This window comes from Phacochoerus africanus, chromosome 6, assembly GCF_016906955.1.
Source record: "Phacochoerus africanus isolate WHEZ1 chromosome 6, ROS_Pafr_v1, whole genome shotgun sequence".
Classification (NCBI taxonomy): Eukaryota; Metazoa; Chordata; class Mammalia; order Artiodactyla; family Suidae; genus Phacochoerus; species Phacochoerus africanus.
Genome location: NC_062549.1, coordinates 77,499,484 through 77,522,221, shown reverse-complemented (window position 1 = coordinate 77,522,221; position 22,738 = coordinate 77,499,484). Strand labels below are relative to the sequence as shown.

The following is a 22,738-nucleotide window of genomic DNA, read 5'->3' as shown; positions in this document are numbered from 1 at the left end:
ACCTAGATCGCTGAAGGCCTGGGTTCCAGCATAAAGGGAGGGGGAGGAAATATAATATCTACTGACAACAGTTAAACCAAAAACTATTAAAAGAAAATAGACTTGAGGTGCTAAAAAGCCAATGAAAATAATCTAAAGCTAAATTTCTTCAGCAAACCTTCTGGGCCATAGGATCACGTGAAAGGTAATTTAACAATCTTAAGTTCTCTAAATACTAGCAGGAGAAAGCTGCAATGCATATGTGTGGATGAAGGGATGGAGGGATGGAAGACAGATACAGATATATATATAATTTCAAAACACTTATTTACCATTCGCTACTTTGCAAATACAATTCTCCCAATTTGTTGGGGACAACAGGTATTTTTGACAAAGTTCCAGTAAGGAACAAGGAAAGAGAAAAAAGTATTGGGAGTGAGAATCCTTTAATAACTCTATATTCATTTCCAGAGAACAATAAATAAGAAATTACAAGCAGCGTATGTAACAGTATTATTTTCTTTAGATACGGAAAGCATCTATTTTAATACAACTTAACAGGCAAACACTTGTATGGGAAATCAGTACTAGGAAAAGCTACACAACAGAAGAAAATGACACGTAACATGAGAAATCATTTGTTCTCGACCCCAACTGCTGAGATTCACACTCTAGGTTTTCAGCCCCAGGGAGGGGAGGGCTGGGGGGCCCATTCAGCTCCGGGCAGCTGCTGTCTGAGGTTGCTCGGATTGGAGCTGTTTACCGAGATACTCCCTAAAAAACAGGAATGCAAAAGCAAGGGAGTTAGAATTTAATCAACAAAGAATCCCTTTCAAAAATGAAGCACAAAACACAGTCATTTATACTTACTTTACTTTTTAAAAACTAGTAAGAGAGCCCCAGAAGAGTCCTCTTGTTCCAATTTCCAAAGTATCTGTACTGTATGAATTTCAAACACTCTATTTACCTCGTACAAACAGGACATGACATATAAACGAGCACTTCTGCGTCTGATCACGGGCAAGGTCTGCTTCCCCATTTAAATAAAAGTCTTTGCTGTGGTTGCACTTCTGCAACCTAAGACGTTCAAACCCAACCTATGTATGATTCCCAGGAAGGGGATGCATAAGTGGTGCTGGAGAAACAAAGTCCGTGACGTTCCTGAGGAGGAGTGTCTCTATCCCTAGGCGTGAACACGTGACCTTGAAAACTATCCCTGACACGAACATCACAACACTGAACTGGGGTCACGTGTTCTGCGGCACCTGTTCTGGCTGTACTGGTGCAGTCTGAAACCTTCACCAAGACGCTCCCACCAAATCCAGAACTTCACAAGAGCCGAGAAGCAGTGTCCTCATCCTACAGATGCGGCAACTGGGGCCTGGAGCCATGGTCGCGAAAGGTTTTAGATGATGTGCTCCTTCAGAAAGTTACCTAAACGGGGACCCAGGTCTGTGTGTACTTGGCTCCAGACGGAATGCAGGCACCACTGCTGATTCCAGGACAGAAAAAAAAAAACCCTGTCTCTATTCTCCGATGAAGGATTTGCCTAAACTTTTGTTTCTGAACTACCTAATAAGGACAAGAAAAAGAGATTTGTACAGAATATTTAAAAGATTGCCTCCTATAAAAAGGGAAAAGCTTGAGTCTGGGAACAGACTTGGGTTCACATTCCAGCTGCACCACATGGCAGATGTGTGAGTTCAGGCTGTTACCTCAAGGGCTGATGGGACCGAGCATGAAGGCATCTGGCTGGGGCGGAGCGGCAGGGGCATGGGCAGGTCCTCTCCTGCCTGGTCCTGGCACCTCAGGAAAGGGCCAGCAAACGTGCCCTGACTTTCTGCCCCCGCAGAAGCCAGGGCAGAGGGATGAGCTCAGGGCTTCACTGCCCTGCTCTCCACCACCATCTCAGCCTTGGCCCAAAGCCATCAAGCTCGTGAAGAAGCCTGAGAAACAACACAGCACCTGCAAGAGGAAAGTGCGGGAGGCCCAGGAACCAGTCGGTGAGGCTCATGAGTGCGATGGTTTAAACACCGTGAGACTGACCGAGCTCCCTGCGGCGTGAGAAACTTATCCTGCAAGGAAAGTTCTGGTCACTGACTCACTTGTCTTGGGTGTCACATTAAAGCATATGACATGTTCCTGTGTTAATGACGAACTACTCTGGGGTCTTATTTTCAATTTTCAGTAAGTGAATAGTTCTAACGTATGCAGAGGCCAAAACAGAAGCCTATGAATTTTATTAGACAGAAAAAGAAGAGTTCATGGCCACTGCCAAGGCCACCACTCTGGGGAGGCCACCGACTAGGGAGCATTTATGACGGTGCAGCTGTGTTCCATCTGGGTGGAGGGGGGTGGGGAGTACAAGGTCTGTCACCAAATTTCCATTCTCATCTGCAGAGTCAACCACCTGCGAAGGAAAGCACATGCTCGGCAATCCTCACTGGCTGAACCCCAGATGTGGGCCTGCGTGGAAGCACCAGGGATTTCTTAACCACTGTGGGTCTTATGACCGACACCCTGAGACACAGTGGAGCCACTGTGTGTGCATTTCCCACACACCTAAGAAATCAAGCCTGAAGGGGGATGTGCTTCTGTCCATCAGGCCTTGAAATACTCCCATTGCGAGCGCTCGACTGCTTAGCGTCAAGGGCAGTGGAATGTGCCACCTCGACAATGTCCCTGCAGCGTACTATTCTGAGCTGCAGGCACTTGAGAAACAGCAGATGCAGGGAGAGGCTTTCCCTGAAGTCATTTACCTAAAGACAGACTGCCCAAAAAAGAGCCCAGCCGTCACACATCCCACGTCATGCATCCCCTCATCGGCATCCAGGTGGGCACTCTTGCTCCAGTAAAAAGCCGTGTGCCCGGAGTCCCCCCCGACTCCTATGGACCCCAGAAGAGTTGTCTATTCTTCAGGCTGTTCAGCTTTTTACTTGTTATTCGGATGAAGTGGCAACTTCCAAGCTCCTTACATGCAGAACCGGAACAAGAAGTCCCCCTTCTCCTTTTAAATTCTGGTTCCAGATCAGCAAGCAGTGATGCCACAGCCATCCGTACAAGACAGAGCACGCCCCGAAAGCCCACAGCACCACCAACCAGCACATAACCTGCTGTGTGGGAGAAACATCTGGGCTATTACGAGGACTCTTAAGAAGAAAGTTTATTTTTTTATTAGTTACAAAGACAGCACGTAAGCAAAGTCCACATTTAAGGTCACTATGGACTCCTTTCTTTGAATTATATTTGGAACGTAAGATTTTTACGTGAGAATTCCTCCACTAAAAATGTCATAAGAATAACGTGGAAAACTCCAAGCACCCAAAGAGACTGTAATCTTCTACACTAATTTTGGAAAATGTTAAATCTGGAAATGTGTTTACTTTTAATCACATGGAATGTTTTAGAAACATGATAATGCTAAAAAGTTAAAATTACATAGGAGTTTTTTTTCCTTCAACTCCGTTTATGAGTCACTGTTTTAATCACTACACTCACTGCTGGGCCCTTCCAGAAGCGCTAAAACATCCCAGGTAGACACAAACATCAGAGGGAGGAGAACGCAGTGTCACCGGTACCCTTGGCTTGGTGAGCTCCTCTCTGTAACCTTATCACCTCCACATAAAAGATCTAGAGACGGGAGCACGCATAACTTATTATTCTGCTGGAAAATAGGTTGAAAAAGAGTCTAGAAACAAAGAAAAAATTCTACACGAGATCCTCTACCTACAAAATTCAGTGTTTCTTTCCTGAAGTCCTGAGCTGTCCACATGCACATTTTGCTGCTTCTGAATTAGAGGCTGACTACATTCAAAGTCATTCTGTAGGAGAAAAATGATGACATCTTATGATGTTAAACTATAAACTGAGGGTCTATATAAAAGTTCTCTAGAATAAGTTGTCATTGTTTATATATTTTGCCAAATTAATGCATGTAAAAGTCCAGCCCTGCTCAAGAGAACGAGGGACACAGCAGGAATGGCCCAGAGGGTCTGGGGAGGTCTGGGGAGGTCAGAGGCCACACAGGCTGTCAGGAGGCTGCAGGGGGGACCCGAGGCCCCTGAACTGCAGAGACCCCAGTGTGTGGCCACTGGCCTCTCACCCCAGCAACTCCAACATGCCCCCCATCCCTGCCCACATCAGCCAGGGTTCCAGATAAACACAGGTGTCAAGAAGAGGAAGAAACACCAGCGAATCCAAGTCCTGCAATTCACGGAAATAATTCTGCAATCAGTCATAAAACCATGAGAAAGAATGAAGCAGTATTTGCACATGATACATAACTCTATACTCCATGTTACATAAACCAGGGATAAATCCATCTCTGCATTAACAAGCATTGTAATGTTTAAGTCCTTGGAGCAGAATCTAAATCAAGACCTGCCGACAATCCGGTCCATGATTTTGTACGCATGCAATTTACACTTAAAATGTAATTTTAAACTTAAAACCCATTCCCTGCAACTTTACTATATCCAAAATTATGATTTAGTCTAATCAACAGAAACCTTGGGATTAATGCCACACCAAAAAAGCTAAAAATCACTTGTGGTGGAAAAGTAAAAGAAAACCAAGAGTGTGCTGGCAATCTGGAGCAGGGCCTCGGAGCGAAACGGCGACAGAGAAGATGAGCAAACTGTCAGGAAACGGTGCTGCTGCTGCTCGGACTGTTACTCTACTTCCACCCAGGGCTGTATTTGAATGATTTTCAATGATTTGTTTCACTGTGTAGTAATAAAATAGACCGATTCTAAAAATTCATTTTAGTTAAATCAAAACAAAATGCTGAAAGGAAACCAAGTCAACTGTGTTTGCAGGTTTTCTCTGGTGTGAAACATCTTTTGGAACCAGTACCATAGTTTAGGTTAAAAAACCTCTATTTTAAGGAAGAAGAAAGGCAAAGTTTACCAGCATGATTTACTAAAGATGACTTGGTTACCTATATAAATATACTGATTTAAAATCCTTTTACATTTGGGGATAACTCTGCTGAAGACTTACTTGCCAAATGGCATTCTAGTTGGTCTCACACTAATCTGATGGTGAAATAAAGTGCTACTACTTGAACAATTTTCATTCTCTGGCACAAACAGCCACAGAAATGAATATGCCACAACAAAAAGATATAGGTCACATATGAAATCTAACCTGTCTTCACACAAAAATTCCTTTATAAAGACAGGGCAGGAAAAGAATGACAGCACGCTTCTCCATTAAAGAGGGCTTATCATAATTAGATATTAAAGCTGAAACAGCTTGGCACATAATTAGACCAGAGGAGGAAAAGATCTTCTCTCGTGCTGGTCAGTGATAAAGAGCAAATAACCCTTTTGTGGCGATACAGACACCACTGACTTTTCCTTTTGTAATCATACACCAACAATTTACTCTGAGACTAAATCCAAAGGAAATTTTTCAAATTTTAAATGTTTCATCTTTAATGCATGATCATTTGAATAACAGAAATTCTCAACCAAAAAATTTTCTCCACTGACAAAGGGAAAATTCCAGGTCAACCTCCTATTCCATAGCCAGCTTTTTTTGCTTCACATGAGAAATACACATTAAAAAAAAAAAAAAAAAGCTACACTATTAAGATGAAACTGTTTTCTATTAACAAAACAAAAACTATAGTTCAGTAACCCGACTTTTAACAAAAGAAGAAAATAAAACCGTTTAATAGAAACTTTACAAAAACATCTGTCACATAGAAGCTCATTGATTGCAACAGCTTCAAGCTCTATTAAATGCCCATATTCTATAAACTAATTTCATGCAAGAGGCAGAAACAAACCAGGAGATATAAAATTACTAAGTAATTCATTTTTGCTGAAAAACACGGCTCAGGGGTAAAGGGAAACAAGGAGGGAGGGGCATGGGGTGCTAGCTCCTGACAGACCTGAAGACCCCTCTGCTGAGGGAGAGAAGACACCCCGAGGGCCCCCTGCCTGACCCTGTTCTTCTTGCACCGACAACAGGAACACAGGAAAACTGCCTTTGGTCCATCACAGGCTGTGGGCACCACTATGAAATCTGCCCCAAGTCTGTCTGCTTCTGGCATCTCTACTGTAACCTTTGTCATCTGAGCCGTGAGTGCCTTCCTCGAGGCCACCAGGAGAAGCTATGGAGATGGTCCTCCTGCTGCCCCATGCACCGTGAGCAGCCATTCTCCGGAGTCGCCTACGAGACCTTCTCAGATCATGAATCCAATCCGGCCAGCCCCGTAAACCCACAACACTCTCAGCTCCTCTTGTGAGAGGAAGAGCCCTCGGTGATCAGACCCTCAGTGATCAGAGGCCACCAACCTCTCCTGGCCCATCTCCTCACGCTGCCCTCATGTTATCCTCCAACCCTGGCACTGCCGACACGTCGGGTAGAATGGCCCTTGGTTGTGGGGACCATCTGTGCACTGTGGGGTGTTCAGCAGCATCCCTGACCTTGACTCACCAAGGGCTGGTAACACCCCCGCTCCCCCTGAGCCATCACAGCCAAGGACGTCTCCAGACACTGCTTTTAAAGAAGCCAAGCTCACTCCAGCCTCCTGGGCCTTTCCCGCCTCATTCCCTCCACCCGAAACGCTAAAGCGGGTGCTGGAGCTGCAGGACGGGTTCCTGGCTGGGGGCCTGCTCAGAGAGGCCACTTCCCATGGCCCATTTCCGTCACAACTGTCGTCCTACACCTAACGTAACAGGGCACAACGTAAGTGCTCAGAGGGCAGCTGGTGAAAGGATGCACAAGTGTCAGTATTTATGAGCAAAGTGCGTACGTGGAGGCAAGACCGTGACATTTAACAGAGGCCCAGAGGCTGCCACAGTGGATCCTGGGTACCACGCCCGCCTGCCGCTTCAGAGGCAAGCTCTCCAACGCACCATAAACTCTCTCCTCTCCAACTACTGCTCTAGCATTACCTTCAGCTACAGACAAAGAGCCTTAGCAAAAATGGTCCAACAGCAGAGCGTCCTTCCAGAGGGTGGGGAGGAGGGAGGCATCTGAGCTGTTCAGAAGAGCACTGAACACACCCCCCCCCCCAACCCCGCTGAAACCGCCTCTGCACAGGGAATCCAGGGCTGTCCAGGCGTGTACACAGATGGGTCACCATCACTTCTAAGCAATCACTTTAACCTCTCTTGTTTTAAGTTAGTACAAAAAGCAAGAGAAAAATCTGACTTTGGTTACTGTTTCAAAAGCAAAAGGCTCTCATGAATGAAATGTGAGAACTAGATCCTTTTTGGAGCGGGGCGGGGTGAGGCTCACCCGTGGCATGCAGAAGTTCCAGGGCCAGGGATCAAACTCAAGCCACAGCAGTGACAGTGCCGGATCCTTAACCCCCTGCACCAACAGGGAACTCCCTGAGAGCTGAAACTTAATTGATCAGTCAGCTTCTAGTGTTTTTGGGTGAAATGGTAAAAATCCATTCCCGTTAACCAGATGCTGAATAGTTAAAACCTTGCAAAACTGTAGCGTCTCTAATCAACAGTCCAGCTGAATTCTATCCAACTCTCAAAATACAGATTCATCTGTTACACTGGTCCTTGTGGTTATTTCTGGAGTTATTTTTGATACTAGTACTTTGAATATACATTTCTTCAGAACATTTATGCAGCTGTTTTTTCTAAATTATCATGTCACTGCTCTGAACTGCTAAAATCTATTTCTAGGTATTAATCAAAACCAGGACTTTTAAAAACTAACACTCATGGGAGCCTTTCCATAAGAGCCTTTAAATGGGAACAGGAGGCCTGCGGGGGTCAAGGGTGTGCAAGGGGCGCGGGCACCTACCAGTTGTGCACCATGAGCTTCTGCACAGCCAGGAGGGCGTTGTAGCGCACCTGCTGGTCCTCGTGGTGCATGTGGTTCATCACCAGCTGCTTCCCGCCCAGCTGCTCGATGACCCTGCAGAACAGAAGCCACGTGGTGAAGACCCTGCAGGCACTTTCAAACTCATGCTGTTCCTACCAAAAGCCCCAACTCCAAGTGTCCAGGGCCTTTAATTCGAGTTATCACTCAAGAAAGGAAATCGACTCAATTGCCTTTTTTTAATATCACTTTCTCCAAATCACAGATTTAAAGTATTCATAGACTTTCTCTAGAATTCCTAACGATAAATCTGTTAGTGTCATCTGCTAACCAGGAAATGTCATCCACCTGGACTGCTGCAGTAATCTAGATCACAGTGCTCCAGGTGGTTGAGTATTAACGTCTTTATTACCAGTATTTGCAGCTTGCTGCAAATCAGTAGACTGAACACCATCTAACATCTGAAATAATATCAGATCAGTATCAACTCCAGCAGTTGCCAGGCTGTGAGACAGATGGGGCTCAGAGGCAGACAGCAGGAAACACAAGGTTAAATATCACCTAACAGGAGTCATGTTAATTTCCCAGAAAAGACCTGTTTTTAAGATACCTGCCCTTTTTTTTTTTGTCTTTTTTGTCTTTTTGTCTTTTCTAGGGCTGCACCCACAGCATATGGAGGTTCCCAGGCTAGGGGTCTAATCGGAGCTGTGGCCGCCGGCCTATGCCAGAGCCACAGCAACGCAGGATCCGAGCTGCAACTGAGACCTACACCACAGCTCATGGCAACGCTGGATCCTTAACCCACTGAGCGAGGCCAGGGATTGAACCTGCAACCTCATGGTTCCTAGTTGGATTTGTTAACCACTGAGCCATGACAGGAACTCTATGCCCTTTCTTGTACTGATGGAATAGCCACATGACCTCCTAGGCAGTGAACCAGAGGAAAAAAACCTGTTTTCAAGAGTGCCAAGAGGACAGATGCCTGTCACTGCTTTCTGTCACTGCCCCCTACACACACTGCCCCCTAGCACTCCCCCCATCACTGTACCTCCAACACTGTCCCCTAACATGGCCCCTCAACAACGCCCCCCATGCTGCCTCCAGCACTGTACCCCTTAACACTGCACCCCAACAATGCCCCAACAAAGCCCCCAACACACTGAAAAATTCAGCTACCACAGACACAAAAGCAAAGTGCAAATGGTTATTTGTGTGGCCAATGGAAAGTGGGTCTCTGTTCCTCGGTGAGGGTGAGGGCATGTGTGCAAAGAGCTGGGGAGCCTCTAACTCCAGCCCCACAGCGTGGACGCTCTGCCTGGATTACGTACTGGACCCCATGGGTACTGACCTCCAACACAAAAGTAAAGCCAAGGTAATTCTTAAGTTTTGCTATTAATAATTTACTATTATATTTATTTATTAAGCATCCATTTTCAAACTATACAGGTTACCTCCTTCCACACCAGAGATGCCAGCAGTTCTCACTGAAGGCCAGACAAGCTCCACACACTGAAACTCACGGCTCTAAAATAAACAGTCATTTCCCATCTTCTAGACTTAAGATGCAACTGAGCCACTGATTACTTTTGGATTATAAAGATGTCCAAAATCACACACACTTGAAAAAAAAATGGTGAGAACAGATTCTTTCCAGTTGGCAGATTAACTCATCATCAAAAAAAGACAGGCTATTTGGACGGTTTAACTTAGATTTAAGTACTCTGTTTATTACCTACTGTCTAATGAGGAAACCACACTAACCGCATCTCAAGATCAGTTGGGTCAGTAGTGCTTTAGGCATTAAAGACTTGGAATATTAACACACGATTAACAAACTCAATACTGTGAGGACATCCAAGCAACGTACCAGCTGGTAAAACAGGGAGATTTATCTTTAGGGTAAACTTCAAATGTCCTAAAAAACACGGCACTATCTTTGCTTGTCCTAAAGGTTTTCTTATCTCTTAATGTAGTTCTTTACTAGAATATAAAATAAAGTTACTTAAACGGCTGGATAAAGATGTTACTATTTAGCATTCTATTCATGGCTAACGAAATGACATCACAGTGTAATACACTGTTTCCACACCTATGGCTAAAGTTACAAGTTTATGTGTAAATCCATTCCTAGTAGACTCTTTCACAGCTATGTAGCAATATACCCTCTAGAGTCTGTAAGTTCAATAAATACAAAAATCATGTCAATTTTGTTTCCCTTATAATTAGGAAGAAGGTCACTAACATTTTGCAAAACAAAAAGATAATTTAGGAGAATATTTATCGGATTTCTAAATGGGAAAGTTCTTTCTAAGCATAAAAGTAGTGGAAGAAACCACAAACACTTTCGCTGGAATGCAGCTCCACAGGGCAACACTCAGGATGGTGCCGGGCACACAGTAGGTGCTCAATAAAACACTAAGGCCTAGTGAATGAGTGAATTTCACTACACATGAAACGTAGTATGATAACAACTCCATAAACAAAATAATGATGTAAATAGTCAGCATTTAAGATGTCTTAGAGGTCCCACTGTGTGTGACGGGATCGGCCATGTCTTGGCAGCTCTGGGACACAGGTTCCATCCCCGGCCCAGCACAGTAGCTTAAGGATCCCACATTGTCACAGCTGCAGCTTAGGTTGTGACTACAGCTTGGATCTGATCCCTGGCCCAGGAACTCCATATGCAGCCAAGAAAGAAAAAAAAAATGTGTATCTTAAAAATGGCAACTAACATTCCTAATAAACCATGTAAGCAATCAAAACACAAATTAAAAGTGCCAGATGCCTTTTCCCTGGTGAGACGTTAGAGAGAAACAACAGCACCCGGGCAGCTGAGAGGGCAGTGGGGTCTGAGCTGGGCTGCACTCAGTGCTTTCAGAGCCTCAGAGCACTGCACACTCCATCTCATTAAACCTATTTCAGGGGACCAGCAAAGAGAAAACAAGCACAAGTGTCTGCAAGGTGTCTGTTCTGTTTCCATAATAATGAGAAACTGGGACGCACAAGATACCCACTAGTGAGGTTTACGGAACTGGGTTATTACATTTATCTCTAGGGAGCATGAAATTATATATTCTAAAAAAAAATTATAGATGAGCAGGTAACCATACATAGGAGATATCATATGATCACAGTTTTGGAAGAAAAATCTATATACCTGCATTGAGGGGAAAAACTGAAAATAAATAAGCTGTCATTTTATCTCAGAGGTGCAGTATTATGGGCCTTGTTTTTTCTTCCTTATTCTTTGCTGTGTTTTTCAAGCTGTCTGTATTCATGTTTGTTATGTTTCACCATAACTGTAATTTAGAAAAGGGAACTGAGTTTGGTTGATAGAAGATTTGTGCCACCATCAAAACTATTTACTACTTTTTATTTGCATATGCTGGGTTAGGCTTTTGTACAAAGGAAAATAAAAATGTTTACCTCATGTCAAAGTCTGCGGCAGTGCCAGACGCTTTAACCCACTGTGCTGGGCCACGGATGGAACCAGAGCCGCCGCAGTCAGAGTCCTAACCCACTGTGCACGGCAGGGACTCCTCACTTTCTAAATACTTCATTTCCTCATTTTTAGAATAGAACCCCTGGGGCCAATTCCTGTTGTGTTATGACCCTGTGTGTTCCCGAAGCCTGAGGTGTTTCTACAGGTGCTGAAGCTCTTCTTAACCATCCATGGCTGCAGAATCAGTGTGTCCTGTTCCACAATGTCCCTCATACGCGTGGTGCACGGATGTGCAGGAAGCACACATTAATTCTTCACTCACGTTCGGATAGGGAAGCAACAAGAGATCTCAGAAGTGGCCCAAAGGACCCCACCCACCGGACAAGAGCCTCCCTCCCCCACTTATGATAAGGAAATGAGGCATCTACAGAGAAAAATCCAGAAATCGTCTCTAATCCTACAGACCAGAAAGGGGCACTGTTAATACTCCTATTGATCTGTTTCATGCAGTACATGTATGCGCCTATCTAATGCCTGAGGTTGTACCGGGCTCAGCTTATAATAAGCATTTGCTCATGTCATCTTCCAAAATTCCCATTAACATTATATATGAATGTACCTCAGTGTCTACTGATGTCATTAACACTGCATGTTTTCAGTTATTTTCCATTTTTTTGCCATTATAAACAATGCTGCAAGAAATGATGTTGAATATTTAAATGCTTTCTTTTATGGAGTGAGGCATGAATCCAATTTTTTGTTACTTTTGTTAGATAACAAAATTCATTTTCTAGTTATTTCTGAAGCTTCTTCTGAGGTACTCCACTCTTCTTCACACGCGGACTTAGGTAACTGTATCTCTTCCAGCTGCCTTCTGAAATGCACCCCACACAGAGTTTTCTGGAGACCAGGAACAGGGTTTGCTGGGCAGAAGCAAAACGGCCCACAGTTCACCCACCGATGATTCAGTGCCTGAACTAAATCTCTACTCTCCCTGAAGCAGGAGCCAGGATCCCAGGGAGTTTCCCATACGCCACTTGCCCCCAGTTTCTTCTCACTGGACCTCAACTAGAGCTCCAAGTGTGGAGTGCCCCCCCCGCTCCCCCCATGCTCCCACCAAGCCTGGAGGTTACCAGGCTGCACTTGGCCCACTTACCCATCGCGGGGGTCCACAGACGTGCACGGTCATCATTCCAGCCCAGAAGGAATGCGAGACGAACAGCCCCCCGAACTCAAGAGGATGTATGCCCCATTGTATCTGAACCCCACATGGCTGCATCTTTGTTCTCCAAGCCCAGGTCTCCACACAAAAGTGTTGCCCCTGACAGCTCAGCATGTGTGCCCCACCTGACACTCCCCAGCACTGACCAGTTCTGCCCCACATGAAACAGCCGTGATTCTGGAGTCGGGGCAAAGCCACCAACACAAGGCAGCCTCAGCTACTACAAGCCAGGCACGAAAAACAAGGTAGCCATCAAAGGCAACACAACCCAGAGACATGGGGGTAGAAAATAATTTCTTTGCCTGTAAGGAAGCGTCTCTCTGCAGGCACAGGCAGGAGGCTCCACAATGTTCAAGATTTGTGCACAAGAAACTCAAAGCAGTCACTGTAGACTGTTTGTGTGTGCAACCACGACTGTGGCCCTGCTCATGTCCCCACATTCTAAGAGGTTCTGGGTTTACAGGACACGATTTCATGATAAATAAGATAAATACTGTTGCGTCTTTCTTAAAAATAGCTTTGATGAATAGACTATAAAATGATGACATGAATAATAAGTACCCAATACTGTTATCATCCCAATTATGAGATTAGGAAACCAGTTAGCAAGTGGAATAGCAACAACTCAAACAAGGCTTTTCTGCTTTTCCAGACAACCTTCCCCAGCACTCAGGCTCATGTAGTGCTTGCTCCCTCCGTCAGCCTGTCTGTTCACTGTTAATGGATCTAAGCAACTCGGGCTACGTGGTGGCACTGCTCCCTATAAAGCCTCCCTGTTTCCTCCAGGGAGCCCCACGCCTCTTCCACAACACACAACCCCATCACTATATGGCCACTGGAACTTCCCCTATAGTTGTCACCGCTCCTTTTCCACTTGGAAACTGCCCACTTCAGTAACAATGGAACCACAAATAATAACTGGAAAATCACCAGTGCGAACAAAATGGCTTTTGAATTAAATCATACAAACCAAAGAAAATGCTGAAGGTGAAAATCCTAGCATGATCTCTACTGGCTACTGCACAGCTGTGCTTATATTTTTACACCACCCATTTAATCAGGCTTATCAGTTATCATAATTCCCAATATCACAATCACCCTGGTTCCGCTCACACATCGCTTCCTCAGCTAAAAGCCTCTACCTGAGAGAAATACACAGTCCGGAGCTGCACTGGACACCCAGAAACCCCAGGTGAGAGCAATACCCACCCTGCCTGCTTACCGCTTGCCTCGGGGGTAATGTCGCACATACTCGCCAACATCGTGAGCAGCGACAGCTAAGACTTGTGGGTCATCCGACACCTCCAGGAGTTTTGTCAAAATTCTGAAATAAATTTAAACGAAGAGAGATTGATTTCTGATTCCTCTGGAGAGCACGGCAGACCAAGGTACGATGCCAATATCTTCCTGAAAACAGACATTTACGAATAGAACTGTACTTTCTGCAGGTTGCACTACGACACACCATACACTACACAGAATTTATCGCGCGTTAAGTTAGCAGTTTTCAAACCACGGTGCATCCCTAACAGGTCACTTTCAGATTCCCACGTTGATTCCCACAACAGCAGGGGCTCCGTCGACTGTGCTCCCAAGAAAGACAACCAGAAGGTGAGCGAATGTGATTTTCATGTGTTTTAACGACTCCCTGTGGATCCGCCGCAGCCCTCTTGTGAGTGGCAGTAACAAAGCCCCCTCACTGTGGCCGAGATGGAGCCAAGTGCCCCCATCCCTCCAGCGCGTCCTTGGGAGGGAAGCCCTGTCAGCTGCGAAAGGATGGCCCCTCCCAAGGGCAGGTGGATACCTTTCAAGGAAGAGAAAACGATGTTATTGAAGCTGCTCGGGGCACAGACATGGATAGAAAACTCAACTCATTCTACAAACAGCATAACTGTGATACCCACGCGGGATGAGTGGTGTTTTTAACTGGCTAGGCAGAAGACGAACATGAAAAACTGCCCTCTAACAGGCCAGAAACCGCCCCTGGCTTCACAGGGTCACATGAATACCTTACAGAATTACATTTAGTTGTCTGTTTACATCCAAACTAGTCATTACAAAATCTATCTATTCTTACAATCTTTACTAGAAAGCAACTTGAATCACAACTAGCTTTGTTTTGCTCATTGCATTAAAGCAAATGCTTAATGTGACAAAACTGCACTTCGTTCAATGTCTGTAGGTGTGTGTGTGGAAGCTTCCTACCTTAGTTTCTGGAGCACATTTATGCTCAAGCTTTCCCTGCCTTTTCTAGCACCACTACAGCCCATCAACAAGCTAAACTCTATAAACAGCAATGAGTGCTGATAAGGAATCATTTCAGTAGGAAATAACTACACCTATTTTCTGAATACTGTGATACTCAAATGTGGTAGAGGGAAAAATGAACTAATATCACATAATGGCTAAGTTTGGAATTACCTGGAAAACAGGTCAGAGCCTGACAGAAGTGCAGAGATAAAAAGCCAGTATGCGCTATGCTTGTTTAATAGCAGAATAAAAGAGAGAAAAAAAAAAAAGGTTCTATTTGTATCTATTTTGTCAGCTGGTTTAAAGGGCAGCACTAGCAGCCCCTTCCAAAAATCCCCATGCAGATAATTAATAGGACTAAAACTAAAAACAATGACTTCAAATTTCTTCTCACATAAGCATAAACTAAAGTACCACAGGCCATTGTTTCTGGTTATTCCAAAAAAATCACAGGGGCCATAGAGAGGTCAAGGGAGTAACGAGAAGGAGCCACAAACATTGAAACCTAATGTCAGAATCTTAATAAAAATATACGTAAGTCCTTGGCAATAACTTGTAAAAGCTCCCTCCATCGTATTCAAGTGTTCCAAAAACTAGATTTTTCAAAAAACATTGTTTTACCTCATTTTGTTGTTAAAAACGCAGAGTGGAAAACAATGCTGAAAAGATAAGCCACTCTTTCCCTCTTACTTATTCTCCATCAGTCCTACCAGTAAATTTTTGTAAAATAAAGTCGAAGCAACAGAAATAGATCTCTGTAAAAATGACTGTTGAACACATATATTCCTCCTCTTCTCCTTCTAGAAGTATCTTATTTAAAGGACAGTAAAAGAGAATTCCTGTCGTGGCTCAGTGGTTAACAAATCCGAATGGGAACCATGGGGCTGCAGGTTCAATCCCTGGCCTTGCTCAGTGGGTTGGGGATCCAGTGTTGCCATGGGCTGTGGTGTAGGTTGCAGACACAGCTCAGATCCCACATTGCTGTGGCTGTGGTGTAGGCCAGCAGCTACAGCTCTGATGAGACCCCTAGCCTGGGAACCTCCATATGACACGGCTGTAGAAAAGACAAAATAAATGAATAAATAAAGGACAGTAAAAGGGTTTTTCTTTTTAAAACATAAACCTGTAAGAAAAAACAATGTGTCAAATTAAACAATGGTAACAAAATAACAAAGGAACAAACACTAAATGACTTAAGAAAAATAGCAAGCTGAAGGTGAAGGTGAGGCTGAGCAGCAACCTGATCTGTAACACGGAACTGTCTCTTACCAGTATTTCTACAACCAGACTCAAACTGTGCTGTCCAATATGACAGCCACTACCCACATTGCTATTTAAAGTTAGGTTGACTGAAATTAAGTTAAAATTTAGTCTCTCGGTCACATCAGCAAGAAACATTTCAGCCACTGACTACAGTACTGAAGAACATTATTTCTATCATTAAAAAAAAAGTTCTATTGGAGTTCCCATTGCGGCTCAGTGGGTTAAGAACATGACTAGTATCCATGAGGATGTGGGTTCAATCCCTGACCTCACTCAGTGGGTTAAGGATCCATCGTTGCTGAAAGCTGTGGCGTAGGTCACAGACAAAGCTTAATCTTGCAATACAGTGGCTGTGGTGTAGGCCAGTGGCTGTGGCTTAGATTTGACCCCTAGCCTGGGACCCTCCATATGCTGCAGGTGTGACCCTAAAAAAAGATCCCAAAGAAAAGTTCTATTGCAGCTGAAAGAGAAAACAAAAAAATTTTAATGGCACATGGAAACAACCCAAATGTCCATCGACAGATGACTGGATTAGGAAGATGAGGTATATATACACAATGAAATACTACTCAGCCATAAAAAAGAACAAATAATGCCATTTGCAGCAACACAGATGGAACTAGAGATTCTCATACTGAGTGAAGTAAGTCAGAGAGAGAAAGACAAATACCATATGATATCACATATCTGGAATCTAACATATGGCAAAAAAGGAACTTTCCACAGAAAAGAAATTCATGGACTTGGAGAATAGACTTGTCGTTGCCAAGGGGGAGGGAGTGGGATGGATTGGGAGCTTGGGGTTAATAGATGCAAACTACTGTCTTTGGAATGGATTAGCAATGAGATCCTGCTGTGTAGCAATGAGATTCTGCAGTATAGCACTGGGAACTATGTTTAGACACTTATGATGGAGCATGATAATGTGAGAAAAAAAAATGTACACATGTATGTGTAACTGGGTCACCATGCTGTATAGTAGAAAAAAAAGACAAATAAAAGATGGAGCAGAATAAAGAATTCAGGAGGACATTTCTACAACAGAGATTCTAGGCATGGAAATTAGGCAAAAAGGGAAAAAAATGGTATCCAGACTGGAAAATCAGAAGTAAAACTATCTCTACTCAGATAACATGATCTTGTATATAGAAAATGGAAAATTCACACACACAAAAAAACAAAAAAACCTATCAGAACTAATAAAAATAGTTCAGAATAACTACAGAATATAGGAGCAATATACAAAAACCGAAGGTATTTCTATAAACTTATAACAAACAACTGAAAACTAAGAAAACAATTCCATTTATAACCGTATGAAAAGAAACTACTTTTTAATAAATTTGGCAAAAAATGTAAAACTTACACTCTGAAAACTACAAAACACTGTTTCAAAGAAATTAAATATGATCTAATAAAGGGTAAAGTATCCCATGTTCATGCATCTGAACAATAAACGTTGTTAAGATGCAATACTCCCCAAACTGATTTACAGCTTCGACAATATCCCTAATGGAATTCCAACTGGCTTCTTTGTAGAATTTAATAAAGTGATTCTAAAATTCATATGAAATGACAAGGGATCCAGAATAGCCAAAACCATCTTGAAAAAGAAAAAACAGACTTCCAGTTTCCAGTTCAACATGTAAAGAGCTTGGAAGTTATCACAAGAAGAAACTACTGAACAAATTGAAAATCAACACCTCTTCTTAGATCCAAAAGAGAATAAGGTCCCAGGGCAAACCACTGCCCCAGAAGCTAGAGAGAAGGACAACACAGAGATGCAGAACTAGGTGCAGGGAGAGAGAGGATGGGAGAACCACAGGTAGAGCACAAGGACTTGTTAGAGCAGTGAAACTATTCTGCATGATACCATAAAAGAGAAGGAACTGTACCACACAACGCTGTGAACCCTAATAAAAACTATGGAGTTTAGTTTAAACAATACATAAATATTGGTTCATAAACATACCACACTTAGGCAAAATGCTAAAAATAGGGGAAATTATGCTGGTGGGGGAAGGCACAGGAGGATTTATCAGTACTCTCTGTGCTTTTGCTTCAATTTTTCTGTAAACCTGAAATTATTCTAAAAATTAAAGTCTACCAATTTTAGTTACAGTAAGATATTGATATATATTCTCGTGTCGCTTATAACAGCAACATCTGGCCACAGTATTAAATATCCATCAACCAGAGACTAAGGTACACCTCACCCAAAAGAAAAAAGAAAGCGGAAGACTCACACATTCGGAGTTCAAAACACACTCTGAAGTCAGAGTCGTCAAGGTTGTGTGGTCCTGGGGTCAGGACAATCATACAGATCAACAGAACAGGATTGAGAGGCCAGAAATAAGCCCATGTGTCTAGAGTCAAATGGCTTTCATTAAGAATACCAAGGAGTTCTGGCTGTGGCACAGTGTGTTAAGAGCCTGACTGCAGCAGTTTGGCCGTGGAGGTGCAGGTTCAAATCTCCCTGGCACGTTAAAGGATCCACATTGCCACAGCAGCACTTTGGATTCAATCTCTGGCCCAGGAGCTTCCAGATGCCATTAATGTGTGTGGCCATTAAAAAAAAAAAAAAAAAGAATACAAGCGCTCTTAATGAGTAGAGAATAGTCTTTTCAACAAACGCTGAAGTCTACTGGGACACTGCATGACCCATGCCGAAGAATGAACGGTGACCCTTACCTCACATCAGAAACGAACTCACAATGGATCAAACCTAAAAGGAGGTGCTAAAGCTACAAAAAAAAACTTTAGGGAACACACAGGAATACATCTTCATAACCTTGGATTTTGCCATGGATTCTTAGGAATGACACCAAAAGCAAAGGGAACCAAAGAAAAAATAAATTCGACTTCCTCAAAATTTTTAAATGTTTGTGCTTCAGAGGACTGATCAAAAAAGTGAGAAGAGGGAGTTCCCGTCGTGGCGCAGTGGTTAACGAATCCGACTAGGAGCCACGAGGTTGCGGGTTCGGTCCCTGCCCTTGCTCAGTGGGTTAACGATCCGGCGTTGCCCTGAGCTGTGGTGTAGGTTGCAGATGCGGCTCGGATCCCCCGTTGCTGTGGCTCTGGCGTAGGCCAGTGGCTACAGCTCCGATTCAACCCCTAGCCTGGGAACCTCCATATTCCGAGGGAGCGGCCCAAGAAATAGCAACAACAACAACAAAAAGACAAAAGACAAAAAAAAGTGAGAAGATAACCTGGGAGATAATATTTGCAAATCATATTATCTGATCAGGGACTTATATCCAAAATATATAAAGAATTCTTTCACTAAACAATAAAAAGACAACTCACTTAAAAAATGAACTAAGAATCTGCATAGACATTTCTCCAAAGATATAAAGCGGCCAATAAGCACATGCAAAGGTGCCTGACTCATCAGCCATCAAGGAAATACAAAGCAAAACCACAAAGCTACATCACTTCACACTCACAAAGATGGCTAGAATGAACAAGTCAGACAGTGCTGACACAGATGTGGAGAAATTAGAACCCTCTTACACAGCTGGAGGGAATATAAAATTGTGCAGCCACTTTGGAAAAGCCTAGTAGTTTCTCAAATGGTTAAACACAGTTACCATGGGACTCAGCAATTCTACTCCTAGATATTATCTACCCCAGCAAGAGAAACATATGTCCACACAAGACTTTAGACACAAATGCTTATTACCAGCATTTTCCATAATAACCCAAATGCCCATCAACTAATGAGCAGATGAAGTGTAATATATCCATATAATAAAATAATACATGACTTAAAAAAGGAACAATACTAATAAATGCTGCGACATGAATGAACCTTGAACTCACTATGGTAAATGAAAGAAGCCAGTCACAAAAGGACAAATATTATACAATTCCACTCATAAGAAATTATCCTCGTAAGCAAATCCATTGAGACAAGTTGCTTAGGGATGGGCAGATGGGTGGACAGAGAAGTGACGGCCAAGTGGTTTCCTTGTGAAGTGATGGAAAGGCCCTACAATGTCTGTGTTGATGGTTACAAACCTTTGTGAATGTACTAAAACCCACTGATTGTAAATTTTAAGTGAGTAAATTATGCGGAATGTGACATATCTCTACTAAAAAAGAAAGAAAGACACTTGCACATTTTAGGTCATCCTACATAACAAAGGAAGCCCTGCAAAGGAGTGGGGGGAAATGTCATTTTCAATATATGGTGTTAGTTCAATTCGATATCTATGTAATGAAAAAAAAAAATCCTGACCTACTTGTTACCTTACCCTAAAACCATTTCTACACAGAGTGGAAATCTAGATGTGGGATGTTAAACAATAAAGCTTCTATCGGGTAAGAGAGAAGCCTATCTTCATGATCTTGGGCAAGCAAAAACTTCTTAACCAGACACAAGAAAGCACCAGCTATAAAGTAGAAGACGGGTAAACTGAGCCACATTAAAATTAAAGAGTAAAACAGCGTGTGACACAGAAGAATAGTTGTGATGAATATATATGACAAAAAGAATACATATACAGCTCCTACATATACATATAGAACTATATATACGTGTGTATATATACATATATACATACACACATATATATGCCTATATATACATATAGAACTCCAATATATAGAATACATATAGAACTCCTATAAAATGGGAAGAAAAAAAAACTTGAACAAGCACTTCTCCCAGAAAAAAACCAAAATGGCCAATAAGCATATGAAAGATATTCAACGACATTAGTAAGCAAGAAAATACAAATTGAGGAGTTCCTGTTGTGGCTCAGTGGTTAATGAACCCAACTAGCATCCATGAGGATGCAGTTTCGATCCCTGGCCTTGCTCAGTGGGTTAAGGATCTGGCATTGCAGTGAGCTGTGGTGTGGGCCACACGAGTGGCTCGGATCCCACATTGCTATGGCTGTGGTGTAGGCCAGCAGCTACAGCTCCGATTGGACCCCTAGCCTGGGGACCTCCATACTGCAGGTGCAGCCCTAAAAAAAAAGAGGAGAAAATACAAATTGAAACCATGGAAAATCTAAAATTTTTAAGAGTGACAAAAACGTGTTCTTGAGTGTGCTGACAATGGGTTTATACAGTGTAAACTGGAATTTAAAACTTACTTCAAGAGCTCATAGTTTTTCTCATTCAGCCTCACAGCATTCTCTCTCCAAAACTTCTCAGATTTGTGCACAGGACTCCATTCCAATCTTCCAGATTTAAGTTCTGAACTATACTCATCAAATGAGCTATAAAAATGTTTAAAAAATTCAAAGTTTATAAGAATCCAAGAGATAGCCCAAAATTTTAAAAAACAAAACATCTTAACTGATGGTTTAACTGCAAAGACTGATGATCCTTTGTACGTTCACAAATTACCTCTAAACAGTGTAAACAGCTTAAGTAATCTTCAATAAATCAGGTGAAGTTTATTTAGGATAATAAGGTCCTGTCAAATCTGAATGTTCATCGTGAGACATTAAAAGGAGCACCTGCTTTCAAAATCCTTACACTAATATATACATAAATGTGCATCACTAAAATTCTAATAATATAGCATTGTTTTTACCATGCCACTTAAAATATTGTTATTTGCCAGACCACTAGACACATTAATGTAAACTTATGTCAAAGTATATTTCTTTAACACAAAATAGAACAGTATTTCTATTATAATATAAAAATCATAAACTATGATACCACACTACAAAAATAAAAACACATATATCAGTACAATATTTTTAAATATGATTACCAACAATGTTGGGGTAATTCATTATTTGAATTCATTATGAATAAATTAAAAACAAAAACCTCTGTACCTGTAACAAACTACAATGTACTTCAATTCAAAAATTATTCACTATTGGAGTTCCCGTCGTGGCGCAGTGGTTAACGAATCCGACTAGGAACCAAGGAACCATGAGGTCGCAGGTTCGATCCCTGGCCTTGCTCAGTGGGTTAAGGATCTGGCGTTGCTGTGAGCTGTGGTGTAGGTCACAGATGCGGCTCAGATCCTGTGCTGCTGTGGCTGTGATGTAGGCCGGTTACACCTCCGATTAGACCCTTAGCCTGGGAACCTCCATATGCCGCAGGAGCGGCCCTAGAAAAGGCAAAAAGACAACAACAACAAAAAAATTATTTGCGGAGTTCCCATCGTGGCGCAGTGGTTAACGAGTCCGACTAGGAACCATGAGGTTGCCGGTTTGGTCCCTGCCCTTGCTCAATGGGTTAATGATCCGGCGTTGCTGTGAGCTGTGGTGTAGGTCGCAGACGCAGCTCGGATCCCGAGTTGCTGTGGCTCTGGCGTAGGCCGGTGGCTACAGCTCCAATTCAACCCCTAGCCTGGGAACCTCCATATGCCACGGGAGCGGCCCAAGAAATAGCAACAACAACTACAACAACAACAACAACAAAAAAAAAAAGACAAAAAGACAAAAAAAATTATTTGCTATATATCAAATAACAATTACGCAAAGCTTCATAATACAAAAGTGTTCTAATGTGGTTAGCCAGTGGACAAACATAGTGACAGGCTTCTACTTTCTTCCAAGTAAAATTTTTAAAAAGAAGTCGCCATTTAAATATTGATTGGTCATTCAGTATAACAAGGATTCACTGGCTAAGTTGATCAGAGTATCCTGTTAAAGTAGTGATTTACTTCAATGTAAGGCTAGTCAGCATAAGTTAACTAATATTGTTCAACATGAATATCCTAATAGAGACAAATCTATTTCAACTGCACCTAGCACCTTATTAGTTTTATATAAATAGTAATATTTTTCAAATTACCAAATTCAAAACAT

General features: G+C 42.7%; 1 protein-coding gene across 3 annotated transcripts in view; it reads right to left on the bottom strand.

Moving 5' to 3' along the window:
* Positions 1-408: 408 nt before the first annotated feature.
* Positions 409-22,738, bottom strand: part of ATP6V1H (ATPase H+ transporting V1 subunit H) — a 59,843-nt gene continuing 37,513 nt past the window's right edge. For all 3 annotated transcript variants that reach the window (XM_047783924.1, XM_047783926.1, XM_047783925.1), the window contains 4 exons: positions 21,056-21,181; positions 13,663-13,764; positions 7,759-7,872; positions 409-753 (listed from right to left, as the gene is read on the bottom strand). In XM_047783924.1, coding sequence (XP_047639880.1) covers positions 693-753; positions 7,759-7,872; positions 13,663-13,764; positions 21,056-21,181 — 403 coding nt within the window. In that variant the 3' untranslated portion in view covers positions 409-692. The remainder of the gene's footprint in view (positions 754-7,758; positions 7,873-13,662; positions 13,765-21,055; positions 21,182-22,738) is intronic.